This window comes from Lepeophtheirus salmonis, chromosome 6 (genome assembly GCF_016086655.4).
Source record: "Lepeophtheirus salmonis chromosome 6, UVic_Lsal_1.4, whole genome shotgun sequence".
NCBI lineage: Eukaryota > Metazoa > Arthropoda > Copepoda > Siphonostomatoida > Caligidae > Lepeophtheirus > Lepeophtheirus salmonis.
This window is the reverse complement of record NC_052136.2, coordinates 7,035,314-7,055,276: the sequence shown is the minus strand read 5'-3', so window position 1 is coordinate 7,055,276 and position 19,963 is coordinate 7,035,314. Positions and strand designations below refer to the sequence as shown.

Sequence of the window (19,963 nt, the reverse complement as noted above, 5' to 3'; positions counted from 1 at the left end):
TAAACTTAATGAGAAGTAGTTCTACATACATGTGATTCACCCATGCCTTATCTCTAATCATTTCTTATCATTATATGCATTAATATTACAAGTTTAGCGTTAACAACCCATGTATATGGCTTTACTTTTATCACTAAAAATGTTTGTTAGCACTTACATATAATGTAGTGTAAAAGTTTGTTTTACAATCAAAGATCAATACAATAAAGTTGGGCATTGCATTGATACATTTGATTAACTCTTATAATATTAGACAATTTACTGTACGCATAATACCACTTTTTAATGGATATATTGGAACTATATGCTATATTTTGTGTTTGTATATATTAGGATATAATATTAAACTGAAGAAATATAAAAAAAAAATATTTTTCATTCGATATCAAGGGGTACAAACAAAGTTAGAAAATTATAGTTGTCTGGGACCAATTCGGGGAGAGTAGGACAAATTTCATTTATACTATTTTGACAACACAAAGTTGAAAATCAATTACGGACGTTACTTAGGTATAAACAGGGAAAAAAAACAGCCAAATTTATTATTTTATTCTGGAATCGTTTCAGGGATATTTGGGTTGGATTTCCTTCTTGGAGACTCTCGACGACCAGACTCTGTGTCATTGGATTTTGATACACACTCAGAATCAGATTCATCCTCAGCCATTGATGTACTCATCCCATTATCTTCCCCCTCATGCTCAATACCATTAGCATCAGACTGTGGACCCTCCTTCCCGTTTTCATGGACAGGAGAGTTTGGAGCAAGGGTATGAAGGCCTGACTCTGTTGAGTGAGACTTTTTTAGATTTGCATGTGATGATTTTGTTCTTCGGCGCCGTGTTGGACTTATGGACGAGGATCTTGGGGTTGTTGGACTTGAGCTGAAGAGTAATTTATCATATATTTGCTCTAGCTCTGTGTTTCGTATTTGCTCTACCATGCCAGACATGTCGTTGTAGGCATATATATCCTTGTTTATAAAGAGCTTGTCGTATTTTAAACTACACTTCACCTTGGGATTTCTTCTTTTTATTTCTCGCATAAATCTCATAAGCTCAGCTCGATGTTCCTTCACTTTCTTTGAAAAATCCTCTCCGACGTAAATGTGAGAGCCTCTTAGAAGTTTGCCTTTTCGTAAAACATCTTCTTTATCATGCCACTTGTCAAAACTTACTGTGATTGGCTTCGATCCTCTTATATCTGGTCCATTCCAAGATCTCCGTACTCTTTGTATCAGGACATCCCTTGTTATATGCATATGATGTACAAGGACCTCTCTTACTTTGGCCTCAACTACAGCAGGTGATTCATCTTAAAAAATATAGAAAAACAACTATTAAAACTAATATACCCCTTATAAAGATAAAAGTCATTCCACGCACAAAAAGTTAAAAAAAATCCACATACATTGTAATGTGCTTATTTTTACAAGTTGTACAATGTTGATAATAAAAGTACTTAAGATTTGAGATCAGTCCATTCATTAGTTAGCCTAAAGTCAGTAAAATTAAATATATTTTCCTCAAAAAAAAAAAAAAAAAGCTCAAAAATTTGACTACATTCAAAATGTGTTTGTAGATTAGTTATAGCACATGAGTTCCTCCAACGTAAATTTAATTAATTTTGAATGATATATTTTAGTATTCTAACTCATTCCTAGTAATAAAGCTACCTGTAATTATACTAAATTTAAATGTCTATATCTCATGAGTTAATAAACGATTTGATCTCAAACTGTCAGTATTTTATAACTAATTCTGTACGTCCTGTAAAAATCAACATATTTGGAGATATGTGGACGTTTACCGTAGTTGTGATCGTTTTGCCGTGTAATGATCCATAAACAATAATAATTTACCTATTCCTGAGTCACATTTGATTCCATAGAAAACCAGATTATTTTGATGACTCTTATCAATTTCATGCAGTTGTTCTTGAATATCTTCAACAACTTTGCTAAGTTGCGTGACTTTATCATTCACCACAGCTGAGGATTCTCCCAGGCTGTCAACTCCAGACATACTTGACTTTATAGTCTGTACTTCATTTCGTAGATCTTCTGCGATGCTTTCCTGATTTTTCTATTTGAATACAAACAAAATTTTTCGATTGATTTATGGTCTTCTATATTTGTATTTAATTTTTATATTATAAAAAAAACATTTATTCGCCTAATGCTTGTTTATTTAGAGTAGATACCTTTGAGTTAAAACAAAACTTTTGTTGAATAAATGTTTACTAGGTGTTACTAATAACAAAACTATCTATGAATAAGCTTTTAATCTTTTGTTAGCTTTAGGGGAGATTCAAAATGTTTCAATTAAGTACATTACACACAAAACGAATCTCAAATAAATTCCAATTATTTTTGCATAAGTTCAAAATAAGTCCCAAGTTAATAAATATCATTGTTCAGTCTAAGTGATTAAGTCTAATGTAAAATGAATAAGTGGCATTATATATTCATTTTCTACTGTAATTATTTGAGTAGTTGTAAAAATAGAAATCATGTTGAGAGTCACTCTACAAAGTCATATTAAAGATCTTACTTATCCCTATAGGAACAAGGCAGGTATTTATCAATTAAATATGTATGCGGACAATTCTAAATATTGTGGAAAGTTCATTTGCGTTAAAGAAGATATTTCCCATTAATTAAAAAAAAGATACTCAGTAGAAAATTGCTTGGGGAATCAAGATATACGCACAAACCTACATTCATGTAACAAGTAAGGGATGGGTCCAAAAATTCCCAAGCTGACTTTTTAAGCATTTGCAATCTCCTCTATCCTTTCTGTAAACAAAAATGGAAGCAAAACCCCCAGATTTATAAAAAGAAAGTTATTATCAGACAACTTTTGATGAGGGTTGATTTAATTTATGTGAACGATATTTTATTACTTAGGTTACTGGTTTCTCAATCAAATATCAAATCCCTTAGTATTTTGACAAGTCTAATACTAAGTTATAAGAATTTTTACTCAAATCAAAGTCAAATGTCTTAGTCTCTCAAAAACGAAACGAAAATACCCAGATATAGTGCAGTGTTGGTTCTTATCTTGGACTGAAGACTGCAGTCCCATCGATTTCAGTCCTAAAAGTTATTAAGTTCGTTCTTTTATGACGTCATTAAACTTTATTTCATTTTTTTAAATCAGTTTTTTGAAGGAGCGACAATCCTAAGGAATGAAAGAACCCATCCAAAGACTGAACCAGACTAGACCGAATAAAATATAGAATCACAAAACAGGACGACATATGCATAGGTTAGTTATTTTGAAATTATATAAAAAGTAACGATAACAGGCATTTAAATTATTTTTTTAAGCAGTTCCCTCAATATTCAAACGATTTAATGACATACGAAATTGTTTAAAACATTGAATTATTCTGAGTATATATTCCATAATCAGGGTCTCAATAAAAAATGAATGAACGAGATTCTTGATTTTTTTTTGATTTTTTATCACATTTTGAATTTCTTTTTTAAATCAGAAAATACAATTTGAAACTTTTATTTATAGAATAATAATTCTTCACGGCACTTTATTTTTTTGTGACTTGATACGGTTATAATTAATATTTTTAACATACCATAAGTTTTTAATGATGATTCTTTTAAAATTATCGTTGTCACGATTATTACATTAAAAATTTCTACTATTTTTGAAATCCTTATTGTAACAATCAAAGGTGCAACCTAAGGTAAGTGGCCGTATACATCCCTAAACTAGCACTATCCGCAACCCTATATGACGCACTAAAAACTCATTTAAAAAAGACAAATTTTGATATAAGTAATATTATTTAATTTAATTTTTTTATTTGTATAACATTTTTAAATTTTTACAAAGATGCAACGTTGGTCCGTTAATATAATAAAATGTATTTATTTATTTCAAACTTTAGATTATTTAATTTATTAAAATTTAACTTTTACAAATTGTTACATTTGAAAAAGTAGTTAGCAACAACCATTGTAGAATATAACTTCCAGAAAGAAAAGAAAAAAGATACGTAAGATGAAAATGTATAACATCAATGAATCTTGCCTTTGAAATGATATTCTAAAAGTTCTTCAAATACGAGTATAATCAACTAAAGACTGATATATGATTGGGGGAAGGAATGTTTAAATAAAATTGAATTTTAACTATACTTTTTGGATGGAAGAGTTTCTTTTAAGCACTCTAGAAAAAATCATTTTTAATTTCCAGGGAACACCTCCAACGAAAATTATTTTTTCTTATAAATGTTGATTTAATTAAATTTCCCTGTTTTGTTTTTCTTTATAATTTATACTACAGGGCCCAGCCCCCAGGTGGGAACATAGAAGTATGACCCCCACTTTTTTTGAAATTTATTTAGTAACGAGACTATTTTTATAATCAGGGCTGCTCACAGGTAATCTAATAAAACGTCTTGAACTAAGCTGCTCTTCTCCAACACATTTTTCAAATTGTCAGGGGTAAAACGTTTATTTTAAGTGTTGTTGTTTATTAAATATCTGTGGTTAGTTTATTTACATCTCTAGGGATCTCTATCAGAAGATATGTCGTCCATAAAAGTTGTTTATCATTGTGAAAGAAATATATGTATAGAGGCGATCAGTTATTTGTTATGGAAAAATGGGATTGTGTGGCAGACTTTTTTAAAAATAAAGCTGTTGGTGGACAAATTCATCTGCTGTAAAAATATATATGGTTGATATATCCTTGGCTTAAACAACAAGTTTGGGCTATTTAACCCTACTCATTGGTTTATTACATGTTATACGATATTTTTTTTACCTCCGATAATATTAATTTGATCAGTTTTAGCTAGGTATTTTTTTGTAAATTTTAATAACACTGCGATGTAATCTTACCTCAAAGCTTTAAGTCTAAACTAAAATGTTTATTATATATTTTACGTAAATGCACTGCTATTTAAGTGTAAGAACGAAATAAAAAGTAAAAGACTTATTTTTGTTTTTGATTTCAATTCATGAGGATTTATAAAATTTTCATATTTATGATGACATCGTTGGGAAATAAAAGACTATTTTCAGGTGCAACTACAAAAGTATTGCACACATTAGATGTCATATTATATCCAACTCTAAAAATAAGTGTAATATTTATGAAATGAAAGAGGAAATTAAATAAAAAGACTGGTGTAATGAATATATTTATAACTATTCGATAAATAGATAAATGGTATTTTTGGCATATTTATTTTTATTAATATAATTGATATTGAGAGCTGTTTTTTTTTGGAAAGTTAAAAAAAAAAATGTTATTGTTATACAATGTTTAATAGTACTTTAAATATAAAAATAGGTTAAATTTATCACTATCAGTAAAACATAATTTAATTCAGCCCCAAATTCCTTCTTAACATACATTAAAATATTTTTAATATCAAGAAAGTATTAAAAACGTATCTTTGATAAGAAGTAAAATTTTAAAAAAATTATTAAGTAAATATTTGACATGATTTTACAGAGAAGGAGTTTCTCATAAACCATTTTTTTTTTAGGAAGGTTTGGGAATAAATGATATAAACATAAAAAAAAATTAAAATTTTATTGCTAAAGTACCTTTAGATGTGAACTCAAATAGAATGATTTTCATATTTTTTCTAATGGTTTATGTTGTATTATGTCTGTTAGGTTAATAAATTGTCATTATATTCTCATTTTTGTAGTTAAAATCCTTGTATACTTCTAAGAACAAAAATGCTCCTTGTTTTAAAAAAATACTCAAATCTAATATTTTTTAGTTTAATCGGGAAAAATATTTCTTTTAATGATCAAAGTAAGAAATTGGCTAATTTTTCTGATATTTAAAAAAAAGAAAAGATGATAAGCAGTTTTAGACTACATATTTGCAATTTCAACCATACAGTTTTTGGGCAAAAAAGTTGTCAAACTGCTTGAATCGAGGATTGTTAAACTCGAACATGATAAACTATAGGGTTGATATTAGTTTTTATATTTTTTTTGTAACAAATATTTGTAGATATTAACTTTGTAGCTTTTTTTTAATATATCTAAGAAAGTATATTTTTGATTTAATTGTGTCATATATATTTACAATTCAAATAAATCCCACAAATAAAGGCTCTTACAAAATAAAACAGAAGGAAAATTAAAAATGTAAATTAAGTTATGTCTATTATAGATAAGTATATTTTACTATCATGTATCAATGTTAAAATAGTATTTACATAGAGTCAAGCAAAACACTATATATATATTTTCTACACATAAACAAACATAGTCCAATATTTCCTTTACTTGTAATTTTAGTGAATAATCTTATGGAACAATTATTTTGAAAATGATGAAAGTACCATTATAAATAGCTTAAAAGAAATTTACTTACATCAAAATATTATACTCTTTTGTTTTCTAAGGGAGAAAATAATTTTTAAGAGTCTTTGCTATATATGGTTTATAATCAATCAAATACGTCCCTATATATTAATAAATTGAAATATTTTAAGAATGTAATTTTGAAGTTATAAAGGTGCAAAGTACGTAGTTTATAATTTATAAATTGGTTTACTGCTAAAAAGGTTCTAGGAAACTTGGCAAAATAACATTTAGGAATAAAAAAAATATTTTTAGAGTTGGATTCGAATATTACTCAAACTCAAAAACTACTTGTAAAAAGTAGGGGCAATTATTTTTGAAAGTTACTAGAACTCGCACAAAATATCTTTTGAATAACACTTCGTAGTTTGAACTCGAACAAAGGAAACTCCCAATATTCATATTAGTCACGTTAATAAAGTATTTATTATTTATTTTCAATATTAAGAAATATCCAATTCATGCTATCAAGTATAAATATATAAATACTCATTTAAAATTAAAGGTACTGATGGTTCGAAATCTACAAATATTTTTTATGTAATTATTCATACAAAAGGATATGAATGACAAAATAGACTACAAATTATAACAATTATAGATGTAATATCTTGTTTTAAGGTCCACCATACTCTTTCGGTTAATAAATGACAGTTTTTACTGCATAGGCCTAGGACCACAGTATATTTTTATATTATATGCGTTATGTTTTGCTAAAAATCATAATTTAAATATTTTGTGGCCCTTGGAGTTATTTCTTGATAGCAAACTCGAAACAAATTTTAGAAACTAAAAGTAAAGTATTAGTTTAATTGCCATACTTGAACTCGACTTGACTTCAATCATTGAAAGCTTGAACTCCAAAATTTATTTTGATTCCAACTCTATATATTTATATAGTTATTATGTTACTTTAATTTAAAAATTTATTTAATGATTATTGAGCAGTTTTCAAAAGTTACGTTACAACGAATCTAATAACTGTTGAATCCAACTTTTGAAGCACTCCCATAATGAGTTACTGAATTAACTATTAGTTAATTAAGATTTAATGATTTTAATTCGTGGGCAATGATTAAATATTTTATCTTTTAAACTTGGTTTAAGAATAATTGAAATCAAAATTACAAAGTATTGCAGCATGAATCATAAACCAATATTTTTTTTTTTTGGCAGTACACAAAATTAAATATTTATGCACTTTTTACAGTTATAAGTTCAAAAATACATTTAAAAATAATTTAGAATTATTAATATACTGGGTGTTACGTTGAAACATGAATACATACTAATTAATAATTAATGAAGGTTGATTAAATGAAATAGATTCATGTCTTGATATGTGAAATTATAAACAATTAATCACAAAACAGTACAAATTGAAACTCTCTAGCTTACGTACAAGTTGAAAAAATGACACTTTAACGTGATCGACGAATTTCAATTTGTGCATTCCAAGCAGTTGGGCGTTTACTGGACCACCGTATACGCTGTCAGCAAGTCCGTGAAGGCCCGTGCAAGACATATACATCAGACTGTCTAGAGAGCTATGAAAAAAGTGGGTGGAAAGAGACTTGCGAGGGTGGAGAGCCCGCTTTTCACACCAACAATGAAAAAAACACATTTCCTCAGTTGCAAGAATATTTTGAAATTTTCTTATGACACTTTTGGCCCCTACAGCCTTGATTCCAAGCCCCTCAACTACACCTCTTATGTTCATGTCGAGGGAATGCCTTTCGTGTCCGTCATTCAAACACCAAGGCCCTTAAAGCTACTGTCAGCCAGCTCTGGGATACCAATACAGATGATTACATCTGCAGCGGGTTCCAAGCCTTCTTCCGCCGCCTGGAAGCCATCAATACCGCTAAGAATGGCTATATTAATGATTGAGGGAGCTCAGATACACTTTTATTTATAGTATTAATTTTGTTTAAAGTCTATCGTTAATTAGTAACTATATCTTGTCGAAGTTTATAATTGAAACTGTATAAAATTTAAATGGACCATTTCCTATAAGGAACATATTCGTATGCTACTGATGAGACAAAAGTTTTTGGAAATACATCCTTATATTCAACTCAAATGATTTAATCTATACTTAAAAATGAAGAAAAAACATACGATCTTTTAAAGTAAGCATGGAACTAACAATAACTATTGAGTAAAATAATTTAAACAAAGTATCACTTAAAAAGTTTTAAGTGATACAAATTTTCAAATATAACAAATTAATTGATGATGGCAGGTTTTACACAAAATCTGTTAAGGAAATAGTTTTTATTTTCTCGGAAAAAAATACTGTAATTTAATCAATTTTATAATTATATGTATTATGTAAGGAAACTTTGTTAAGATCATGTTTATTCTATGACAAAAATATACTTATATAATTCGACCAGCAGCAGCGATAGGAAAATTTATAACGGTCGACTTATAGTACAAGTAAAATATGTTATTGTTTGTAGAGTAATACGTATAAAGTAAGAATATTAAGCTTTACAAAAAACGTAAAAGTTTAAAAAATATATAATATAAATACGGTTTTTTTTTCGTAAAATCCTATTATTACGCAGTGAATGAGTAAACCCATTTTTTAGCAGAGATAAACTGTTTTATCAAAAAGGGGATGAGAAAGGACTGAGTTCCTTGGGTTCAATAATATTAGATGGTGTATAAATTAATAAACGACGTGTCCACTTGTACTCCAAAACCAATATTTGTTTATTAGCCATACATAACTAGGTTTTCCTCAAGGAGTTTTGTCATACAACTAATAGGCCATAGAAATTATAGTTTTTTAGAGTATGAGTGTCCACAATCCTCTTGCAGTAATAAGGAAGGAACCTTACTCCCTCAACAGTTTTAAAAATGAAAACAAATCTGCTTTGTAAAGTTCTATAAAGACTTTTGATTCAATATTTTAGTTTTTATATACTGTTATTGTATATAATCTCTACCAATTACACGATAATTCTGTCTACTCTTGACTATTACTATTAGTTGGTTATTAGAATTAATCCTTGAATTATTTATTTAATCTATATTATTTGACCTTCCTTTTCAAATAGATAAATTTTGTTAGTACATATATTCTTAACGTTTAAGACACGCATGTAACTATGACATAAGTATACATACATATATTGGAGAACAACATAATAAAAAAAAATGCTAAAATGACTATAAAAAACTACATATAATTATAGTAACAAATGATTGCATTAGTATAAAAGGATATTCTAATCTTAGCTCGTTAATTTATTTATCGTCAACAATATTTTAAGTGAAAGCCGGGTTCTATAAATGGGTCCTTAACTCTCCATTAATGAACTGGGATATTAAGCAGTTCACAGATCAATTACGAATGATTTATAAATATGGTTCTTATTTCTTTTAATTTATATTTTATCACCAATACTTTGATGTATTTTCCTGAAACATTAAATCAGTAATTAGCAGTTTTCAATTTAGGTTTAGTGAGTTAAACTAACTGTTTTTCGAAAAAGTTTTTCTTTTGTTTTCTAGAATTCAAGTTGGTGGAAGGAGAAGGTATTAGCTTCTGCATTCTGATTAGCTGAGCTGAGTGACGTCAAAATGTTTTATCCACTCAGAATTGAAAACAATAATATTATATAAGAACATGAGTTGATAATTTATCAATGTGGTGGATGATATAACTCTCTTTAATACCATGGTCTAGTTAAGGGATCTTGTTAACAAATTTTCACTTGGTGGATCTCATCTCCGTTAACTTTAGACTTTAATTAAAATATCTGAATGTTATTGAAATTCCCAAACTTATTGAGTCAGGAATCCTTCTTTAAACAGCCATATTGCTTTTCATCAAATTGGAATATTGGAAATCTCGTGAAGATCTAGGATCTCAGCACAAATAAGTAACTCATTGAATATTTTTTATATTAGGTAATTATAAGTTGTTTTAATGAAAAAAATAGTTAAAATGTAACAAAATAATAATACAATTGGTTTTGTATTGATTAATAAACTTTATATCAACATAAATAACAAATTAATATCTAGTAGTAAGTTTATTTTTTCTACATGAGTGTTTCATGTTAAAAAACAACAACATCCATTTATTTTTAATATATAATTGATTTCTTTACTATACTTATTCATTTTGTATCATAAAACTATAAGTAATATTAGCATATATATCCCATACCCAAAGAAAATTGAAAAATATCCACAAATGCGTAAGTTTTCCACAAATTTGTAACCTCATTAATATGAACTTCCTTACTTTTGTTAAATGATATAAGTTGTGGGCGACACACCTTTATTATCCCCCACCTTCCTAGGATTATTCTTTTTTCATTGTAACGCAACCTCATCAAAACTGATGCATACTCAATTGAATTCCAAAAATTGTAGAAAGTAACAAATATTGCCAAGAAATTTTTATTAAAAATGGATATGTAATGTTTTTACTATAAGATTAACCAATTATATCTTGTTGAGACCCAAACTTATGTTGCTAGTATTACTTTAAAATTAAGATTTACTTTTAACATATTAATTAATATTTATGAGTTCAAAATTGATACAAAATTTAAACGAAGTAATTATTATACTATTTCAATTGTTTATAATGTACTTCAATATGTTTTATTTTGGGGTTTATTTTTTAACCAGTTCACTAACTCTGATATAAAAAACATGTTCCCTAACATTACTCGGGATAATATATAACTTAAAATCGCTCCAGTCCCTATTATTGGTCTTTAAAAAACATTCCAAATTTCAAAGCACCTTCTTAAAAGTATCATCTTAAAAAAACACATCTCAGTTAACTCATTAAATTAGTTTAGTAAAACTTAATTTACATTAGGGAAAATAGTTTATCATTTTTTTAATGTTAGCCTAATTGTTTATTATTTTTATAAGGATTGCATGGGCGAGATTGATTGATGATGACGTCAGTTGCTAATATTTATGATGACGTTATTAGCCAAGTCAATCTTTTTATTGCCCAGTTTTTGGGTCAATTTCGGATATTAAAGTAATATTTATGACGGGATTGGACTTGAGATGAAAATTTTATGACTGTTTCATTCTTAATTAAATTCTATTGTTATTCACCTCGTGTTTTATCTTGGATTCATATATACTTGTTATTTGATGAAACAATGAACAAATAACTATTTGAATACTCATAAAGATATTGTTTCACTCAATTCCTTAATTAATGCTACATATTTATTTTTCTCAATAGTTATGCATCATTAGTATGCTAGTAAATGATCATAATAAATAAAAATCTTCTTTATATCTGCATTTTTTTAGAACTGTTATGAGAACATTTTCTATTTTATGCTTATAGTTTTATCCAAAAAAACTCTGTTGATTTATGAACTAATGATCCACAGTTTTTCCCCCGACCAAAAAACTAATAGAACAAATTTAACTGAATGGCTAGTTATGACGAGTATACTCGTTCTAAAGCAGAAAAAAAAAGAAATAAATAATCAGAGGGATTTTTGTTCGCACTATAATGAATTAATTTTATAAGAAACTATATGATCTTACAAACGTTGATCCAATGACTCTCATTCGGACCCATTACCAGACTTATATCCTAGAAGGAGAACTTAGGAAGGGCCAGAACTATGGCTATGATTATTTTTCTTAGCGCGTTGACTAACTTGATATGAACTTTTTATTTAAATTATAAGCTTTTAATCAAATAGAAAATTATTTGCTCTAACAGTAGCATTATTTAGTATTTGTAAATGCTCACATTTTATTAAACTCAGTTTTGGGGACCATTCTATAAATGTCTTTAAATTTATAATTTGAAGAAAAATAGACAATAACATGAAAGAAGCTTTAAATAAAAATTAGTTAGCTAATTCCTTTGTCCAGATGCAATATACTACACATATTGCATAAATCATAAGGAACCCATTTCATAATAAGAAAATAATGGAAATCTGTGAAGAAACAAAGAAAGAAATATAATAATTGTAAGCAAAATAAACTATTATCATGTTAATGGCTAGAGTTACAAATTCAAAGAATTGACTCGCATGTGAAATATATGAAGATTATAAATAAAGTGAATTCAAACTTGTAGTTTTTGGGAAATTATAAGTGTATGTCCTTGTTGGACTGAGAATAGAATTGAAGATCAATATGGGTGTAAAACCTTCCCATGAAATTAATACAAAGTGTTTAAGAAATTTTAAAATTAAGTCTACATATAGGTTTAATTTTTTATGAAAAATGTTAAAGTTAACTTGTTCAATAAAAATATTATGGAATAAGTAAAAAAAAAAAGTAATTTATTCTGTCAAAATACCTTTCTCAACATATTAATTAAATAAAAACTATTGTTATGTTCAAGCTAATGTGAAATTCAATAAAAATTATTTATATTCCAAAATCTTATGGATAACTAATGTAAATTAATGCATAGTCCATATTCAATCTTTTGTACTTCTTATAATTAATTAAGATTTTGTCTATTTAACTATTGAATAGATATTGCTTCTCAAATAATGTGATAAATGGTTTGTAACATGAATATGCTAAGAGTATGGGTTTGCATATTCCTTATTCAAAATCATACATTGTATTACTGTGAATTTGCTTTTTAAATTTAAATTTTTACTTTATTTTTGGGAAATCGGAATATAAACATTTGTTATTAATCGAAATATAATTATCAGCTGGGGTAGGTAACTGAAGGTGTGGTACAGACCACTAGGGTTGTGTATTAAACTTGTAGTATTACTATAATATACATTGGCAATGTGGTCTATCGTGCTTAAATGTTTGTTAACAACTGATCTAAATAACAATTTATTGTAGGCAACTTCTTTTTCAAATGAATTTAATAACTTCATGTTTGTTAACAACCGATCTAAATAAGATTTTTATTGTAGTATACTTCTTTTTTAAATGAATTTAATAACTTTATTTATTAATATATATCTGAATATTTATAGAAAAATAATAGCCTACTTTTAATCAAAATTTCAATTATCCCTAACTTGAAACAAGTTATCAAATTCAAAATTATAAATTTAGTGAAAATCATATTATGTGGAGATGTCGTTAGAAGTATTAATACAGCATTTTGTTACAAAAAATATTGGAAAGTGAGCATCACTCACATAATTAAGTAAAAGAATGGTGCAAAGGCAATTTTGAGCACTTTCAACCTCCCTCCTTATTTGACCTAATAAATAACTTGGATAGTTAAATAGAAAGACTACGTAAATGTATTTACATGCAAAGTAAGTCTTTGAACTCTCAATCAGAGGTTTCTAACAGATTTAATGTATCATGCAAAAAAATATATAACATTAAAAAGCTTTTTGAAAAAACTGGAAGATTTTTTAATCTTTACTATGCTTGTTAACTTAAGACAATGCGTACTGAAGCTAACATTGAGTCAGGTGAGAACAAGATAAAGGACAAACCCTGTTCAAATGTGCGACAAATCTACTTCAAATGGATATGGAGTACCAGCTTACATTTCCATCATGGCTAAAAAAATACCTTAAATAAAAGTTAGGAACGGACGAATTTTGGTCAAAAGAGTTGTAGTACCCTAATTTTACAAATTGAACCTTTGGATTACTACGTTTGTATTCCATTGAGAGTGATACCTATGCTGCTAGTCACTTAAACGTTGAGTTATTAAACGTAAAAATTGAGTATAAAATGAATGACATGTCTTGCCATAAAATCGGTCTACTCAAGGTTTCGGTTTTGTGTGGAGATATGCATTGTGGAAGAGAGCGGAATTTGTTACAATGAATTAATAACATTATTAAAAGAACGTGAGTGTCCAATCACTCAAGGAAATTATCGGAGAGTTTAATACATTTCAATCAATATTTAATGCACATATACTAGTAGTTGCATAAATACGCGGACTAATTTTTAAACGCTTATATCTTGAGGTTCCGTGACCAGAAATAAAAAATTCCACCACAAGTAACTCGGTAAATCTTTTGGCTTTGTTTTTGTTTTTCTTACTCGCATCAAACAAAGTCGTTTACGATGAATGATGAGGCCAAACGTCATATGGTTGCCACTCTTAATCAGAGGCCTACTTGGAGATTTTGAAGGACAAGGTCCTTCCATAGGCCCTCAAGATCTCTAATTCCAGCTGGATGGGGCACCTGCCCATACCTCTGGAATGACTCAGGATTGGCTCGCTGCCAACATACCATTTTGGAACAAAAACATTTAGCCACCTGAATCACCTGATTTGAATCCCCTTGACTACAGTGTGTGGTGGCAAATTGAGAAGAAAGCCTATGCTACCCGCCATCCGAATTTGGACTCATTGAAGGCCAGCGTCAATGAGCAATGGGCAGCCATGGAAGAACATTATATCATCATTATTTTAAATTTTATACCAGAATAAATTCTCTATTATATAATTTTCAAAAAAAATACGTCATACGAATTTTATTACACATTTAATTATTTGCCACAAATAGTCCGCGTATTTATGCAACTACCGGTATAAGTGATGGAACGGTAATTGCATTATTGAGGTTGTTATCAATTATTTTATGATTGATAGTTTGAAAAAAGAAGCCTTAAATATATGAGAGCTTGAGACATATCAATTAAGTTATATTGTCGATATATGTTCGTTAATAGAATGCACATTCGTGTAACAAATTGTTACGATCTCATTTTCCGGAATTAGTTTTGAATATATTTGATGTAACAAAGGACAAAAATTGAACTAATTTATAATTATAAGTAAAAAACGTCTAACATTAATGGCTTATATTATTAGTTTATATATTTATGAAATAGGTTATAATTACATCAATCTAAACCTAAGAATAACAAAATATAAAATGAAATCAAAATTCTTAGCCCCTTTAAGAATACTGATGAATTTTAATATAAACATATGTATATATATATATATAAATGAATCTCTACGATGAGGAATTTGTATCCGACAGGATCCATATATATTTGGAATTAATTTAACATATTGAATTATTCCGTACAGGTGGATAAAAAGAAACTATATTTGTATTTTTGATCAAATCTCTACAACTTACTTGTATAAAATATTGCGGCCCACATATTGAGAAACATTTATTTAACAAATAGTCATGTTATACATGTATACAGGAATATATATAAGTTTTGGAGGTAATATTTACCGTGATAATTAATCAGATAAAATTATATTTAGGAAACAGTAAAATAAAAGTTGTAGACTATATTTCTGAATTTATTTTTTTAAACTATATATGCAATATAACTATTGTTGTTAGAAATAACATCTACCAAAACAAAGTATAAATAGTTGTATTCTGTATGGATGTATTTTTACAGACGTTTCAGCCACACTTCTACGATGGCATTGCAAAAAAATACAAAATTCTGATAGGAATGAACCTTAACCTTTTCCTCTACATAACTTTATATCGAGATAGTTGGGATCTGCACTTCAAGGAGGCCATATCGATTTTTCTCAAACAGGAGTTATTTTTATTAGCCATATCCCACTTTTTCTCGTCACTAACGACAATGCAGAGCTTTCGTGTACAAAATTTCTAACAATTTTCTTTGGCCCTTCCATCCTTTTCGTTTGTATAGCTTCTGTAAGTTTTTAATTATAACGTAGGTTAAAAGGTAAATCTTCAAGTCATTCTGGGCCAACCTATGAACTAATGGCTGCAAAATTCCAATTTATGATGACATTATATTCATCAAGCGTTCACGGTTCAAATAATTTATAAACGGTATGCCATTGCTGAACTCTGAGGGCTACTTCTGGGCTTGTCATCACAGCTACTAGTCTTACTAAGCTTACAATTTGTAGATATGTGGACTTCAAAGACAATTACTCAGTCAAATAAGGACTGATTATAATATTTAATTATATTTTGCTGTGTAACTCAATCTGACCAATTAAAGAAACATTAAAAAAATATGCTCCATAATATTAAACTAATATTGTATTAAATAATGAATTAAATTAATCACGTACCTTTAAAGTGGTTTATGCATGAGTTTTGTATATTTTTAATAATAAAGAACATTTTTGTTATTTTCAAGTAAAAAAAATTCGAGTAACTCCCTTAGTATACATATCATCAAATTTTAACAAAATAATGCAATGGTAAGTATGGTTGTAATTTTTATAATTAAGTATATTTTTTTGCACAAGGAATGATTTATGACTAATAAAGTGTATGAGTATGTTTAGTTACTTTCAATATACTGTTTTGTGAAATTAAATCTCTGTTGACTTAAGATTATATTATTCTTGATAATATTTTATTTTGTGCAATCAAGGAAAGAAATCAATATTTAAAATAGTTGTGTAATAATTAATTACAATCTCAGCCCAAAAATTAAATTATTAACACCTTAATTAAGTAAATTGGTTTATTATAATGCATACATAGGGATGATATTTTTTATGAGGGGGGGAGGAGGGGGGGGGAAGAGAAAGATTCAACCCCCTCCTTCAACGAAGCTAGCAATGCCTCTGGTCTTGTCAATGACGTAACCCCAAAATTCTTAGGTGGAAAACTATATTTTATGAAACAAAGAAAGATGGGTGTTTTCAATGTTATCAAATTTCTGAGCTATTCTCTTCAACCTATCGAAACCAAATCCTGCATGCATCCTTTTAAGTGCATGTGAGTAGCTCTGAGGAAATTTTGTTTTTTATTTTGATTCAAGAAAGTATCAAAATAAAAATCATTGTTATTTTGACAACAATATTAAAAAGTAAATGATATATCTCGCTTATAATTTTTATATATTGAACGAGAAGGCTAAGTTTCCTACGTCTTGCCTTTACATTTATTGTATTCCGCTCCACAAACAGAAAAAAAAGTTCCGAAATCAGTTGTTAGTTAGCCAAAACTTCAAAATGACTAATTAATCATTGTTGACAACTGTTTACATCTTTAACGAAAGCGGATAGGACATAAGCGAACTCAAAAAGTGTTTTACTCGGCAAAGTTGAGTGGCAATCTGTAGCTTATTGATTAAACTTTATATTTATAAAAAAGTTGCATATTGAGAAGAATTTCCTAAAAAAATGAGATATCCTATCACATAAACAAAAAGTTTTCAAAGATGTTGCTTGACATTATACTACTCAGTGGTATAATCTAAATAAGTTTTCCTTTTCAATACATTTTGCTTGTTGTAGGATTAAATATTGATGATATATATACATAAATAAAAGTATTAATAGCTATAAACTATTTTCGCAAAAGCTTTATTCTGCATTTCAATGATTTGATATTCACAATGCAAAAAAAATAAATATGAGTTGTGTGTATAATTTTATAAAATATATTTAACTTTCTATGTGGTAATATTGATATCATAGTAATAACTTTTGAAAAAATGATAAAATGGATTCACCCTGTTTTATTTCTATTAAAATCATAATGCATGTACTTCCTGGGGATGTCTATCTAGCCCAACATCATAATTGATATCTTAGCAATATCAAGCATTATTTACTATTAGTAATTGTTGCATATGACATTCACATCTCCCTCTAAAAGAAGAATTACAATAATTACTAAATTTTGTAGAATGTAAAAGATAGATTATTTCTAATACTTTACAGTATAAGATATCTACATAATACTTCAGTTATGTCTTCTACATTCATTGAAACCTTGATAACTAATGACTCAAAAAAAAAAAAAAAAAATCTGGTATGGAATTGAAGAACAGTTTTATACAAATTTTTCTATTTCTCATTATGCGTGAGTTGTAAATATAAATTCAATTTTCATGAATTTCATGAATTAATTTTTTTATTGAATACTGTAGCAAGGGGGCCGAGTGATATTTCGAAGCAAACTATAAATTTTTTCGGAATTCGGAAAAAATGATTTTAGAAGCAGGGTCATATATTTTACTACATTTTACTATTAATTATGACAAGTTCAATTACTTTTTTTACGTTTGGATGGTTTTCGAAAATTAGGGATTTAATCGTAAAACTGTCCGAAAGTCTTTTTGATAAATAGCTCATATATTTAACGAAGGATACATTTTATTATTGTTTTATGCTTATTTAATAATATAATGTCATCTCATAAGATATGAGTTATTAAAAATATGTAAAAATGTATTAAAACCCTTACTCAATTTCACAATCACATTGAGATAACTAGTATCATCCAAGTTGAGTGAAAGTGTGTTTTTAGGCTCAAATCAAACTCAATGGAAAAAACTTGGTTTGTATTTAATGTTAAAACAATGCTTTCAAAAAAAATAAATCTATAACTTCCAAGTTTCAAATTATCAAAAAAAAAAAAAAAAAAAAGAAGATCAGTTTCGCTTTCTCATATTCATCTTTGGAGTGAATAAATCATAAGAACTGTTAAAACTTTCTTTGAAATATTAATAATTATTTAACCAATATTTTATTAACTCAAAATATAATGAAATATACTCCCAAAATAAATTATAGGACGTATAAGATCAATTAAGCATGAATACAATATTTAAAAAAAAAATATTTCCGTCTCGGGAATCGATGAATACCGCCAGGGACTTAAGTAATTCTGTTAATATCATTATTTAATTTCACATGTTGATACCCTTTTTACTTTCAATTTAAAATTAGATTTACATGCAAAAGCACAAACGAGACATTCACACATAGACAATATGTATGAAAATGAATTGTACACACAAAGCAAAATCTCGAACATGTACAAATCTAACCTTAATCTCCTTGATCCGATCCTGTAACTCTACCTGAAGTTTCTCAATCCTTTCTTCAGCAACTACCTGCTTATTTTGAAGATCCTTGATAATTTCTTCTTGTCCTTTAATGATCTCATTCATTCCTTCGATCTTTTGCTCTTGTTCCTCCATTTTAGTCTCCATCAGTTTTACAGGATCAGGTTTTTCGGGACGGCCTCGAGGACCAGGATTAGATTCTACATCTCCACAAAGTTGGAGTAGGCAAAAGGGTGCACTAAAAGGTGGCATGCTGGAAGACAAAATAGTTATAGTAGATAAGGACTTGTTCAACGGAGAATCAGAAATATTTTGATTATTACGTCTTTTTGTTTTATGAAGGTATATAAAAATAAGAAACAAAACATAACAAGTAAGGTCCCTTCTTCTCGAAAGAAAGTAGTTGTTAAAGAGGAAGAAGACCAGGGGGGGGGTCATGTCTCTCCCCTTTCATTTTTATGTGTAATTTTAATAAATAAAGTTGTACCACAATTGTAATAATATGTGCTTCTTCTACTGTATTTAATTTCCTGGGAAGTTGTTATTTTTATGTAAGATCCTGTGTCACTCATTTTTGTAGTTCGAGAAATTCACGGATGAGATAGCTATTAATAAATACTTTGAAGCTTATGTAATTTATTTTATATTCATGAAGCAAGGGCTAGCTAACTTCAGTATTTATTAATTTGAGAGGGATTCAAACACATTGATGTTTATGATATGGAAGTGTTCTTTTGATTCAAAGATAATCTGAAATTTTGGCTAAATCAAGCCGTATTTTGTACATAATTTCCTATTGACATAAGAGGAAGGCTTGAAGACCTTATGAAAGTACACTCATTAAAAACATGCTTATAAATG

General features: G+C 28.1%; 1 protein-coding gene across 1 annotated transcript; it reads right to left on the bottom strand.

Annotated features, from left to right (window-relative positions):
* Positions 1 to 292: 292 nt before the first annotated feature.
* LOC121119926 (uncharacterized) lies at positions 293 to 19,422 on the bottom strand. Its single transcript, XM_040714765.2, has 3 exons — positions 19,085 to 19,422; positions 1,862 to 2,084; positions 293 to 1,314 (listed from the first exon to the last, which is right to left on the bottom strand). Exons 1-3 carry the CDS (start codon positions 19,352 to 19,354, stop codon positions 548 to 550), a joined length of 1,260 nt encoding a protein of 419 aa, XP_040570699.1. The 5' UTR covers positions 19,355 to 19,422; the 3' UTR covers positions 293 to 547.
* Positions 19,423 to 19,963: the final 541 nt, after the last annotated feature.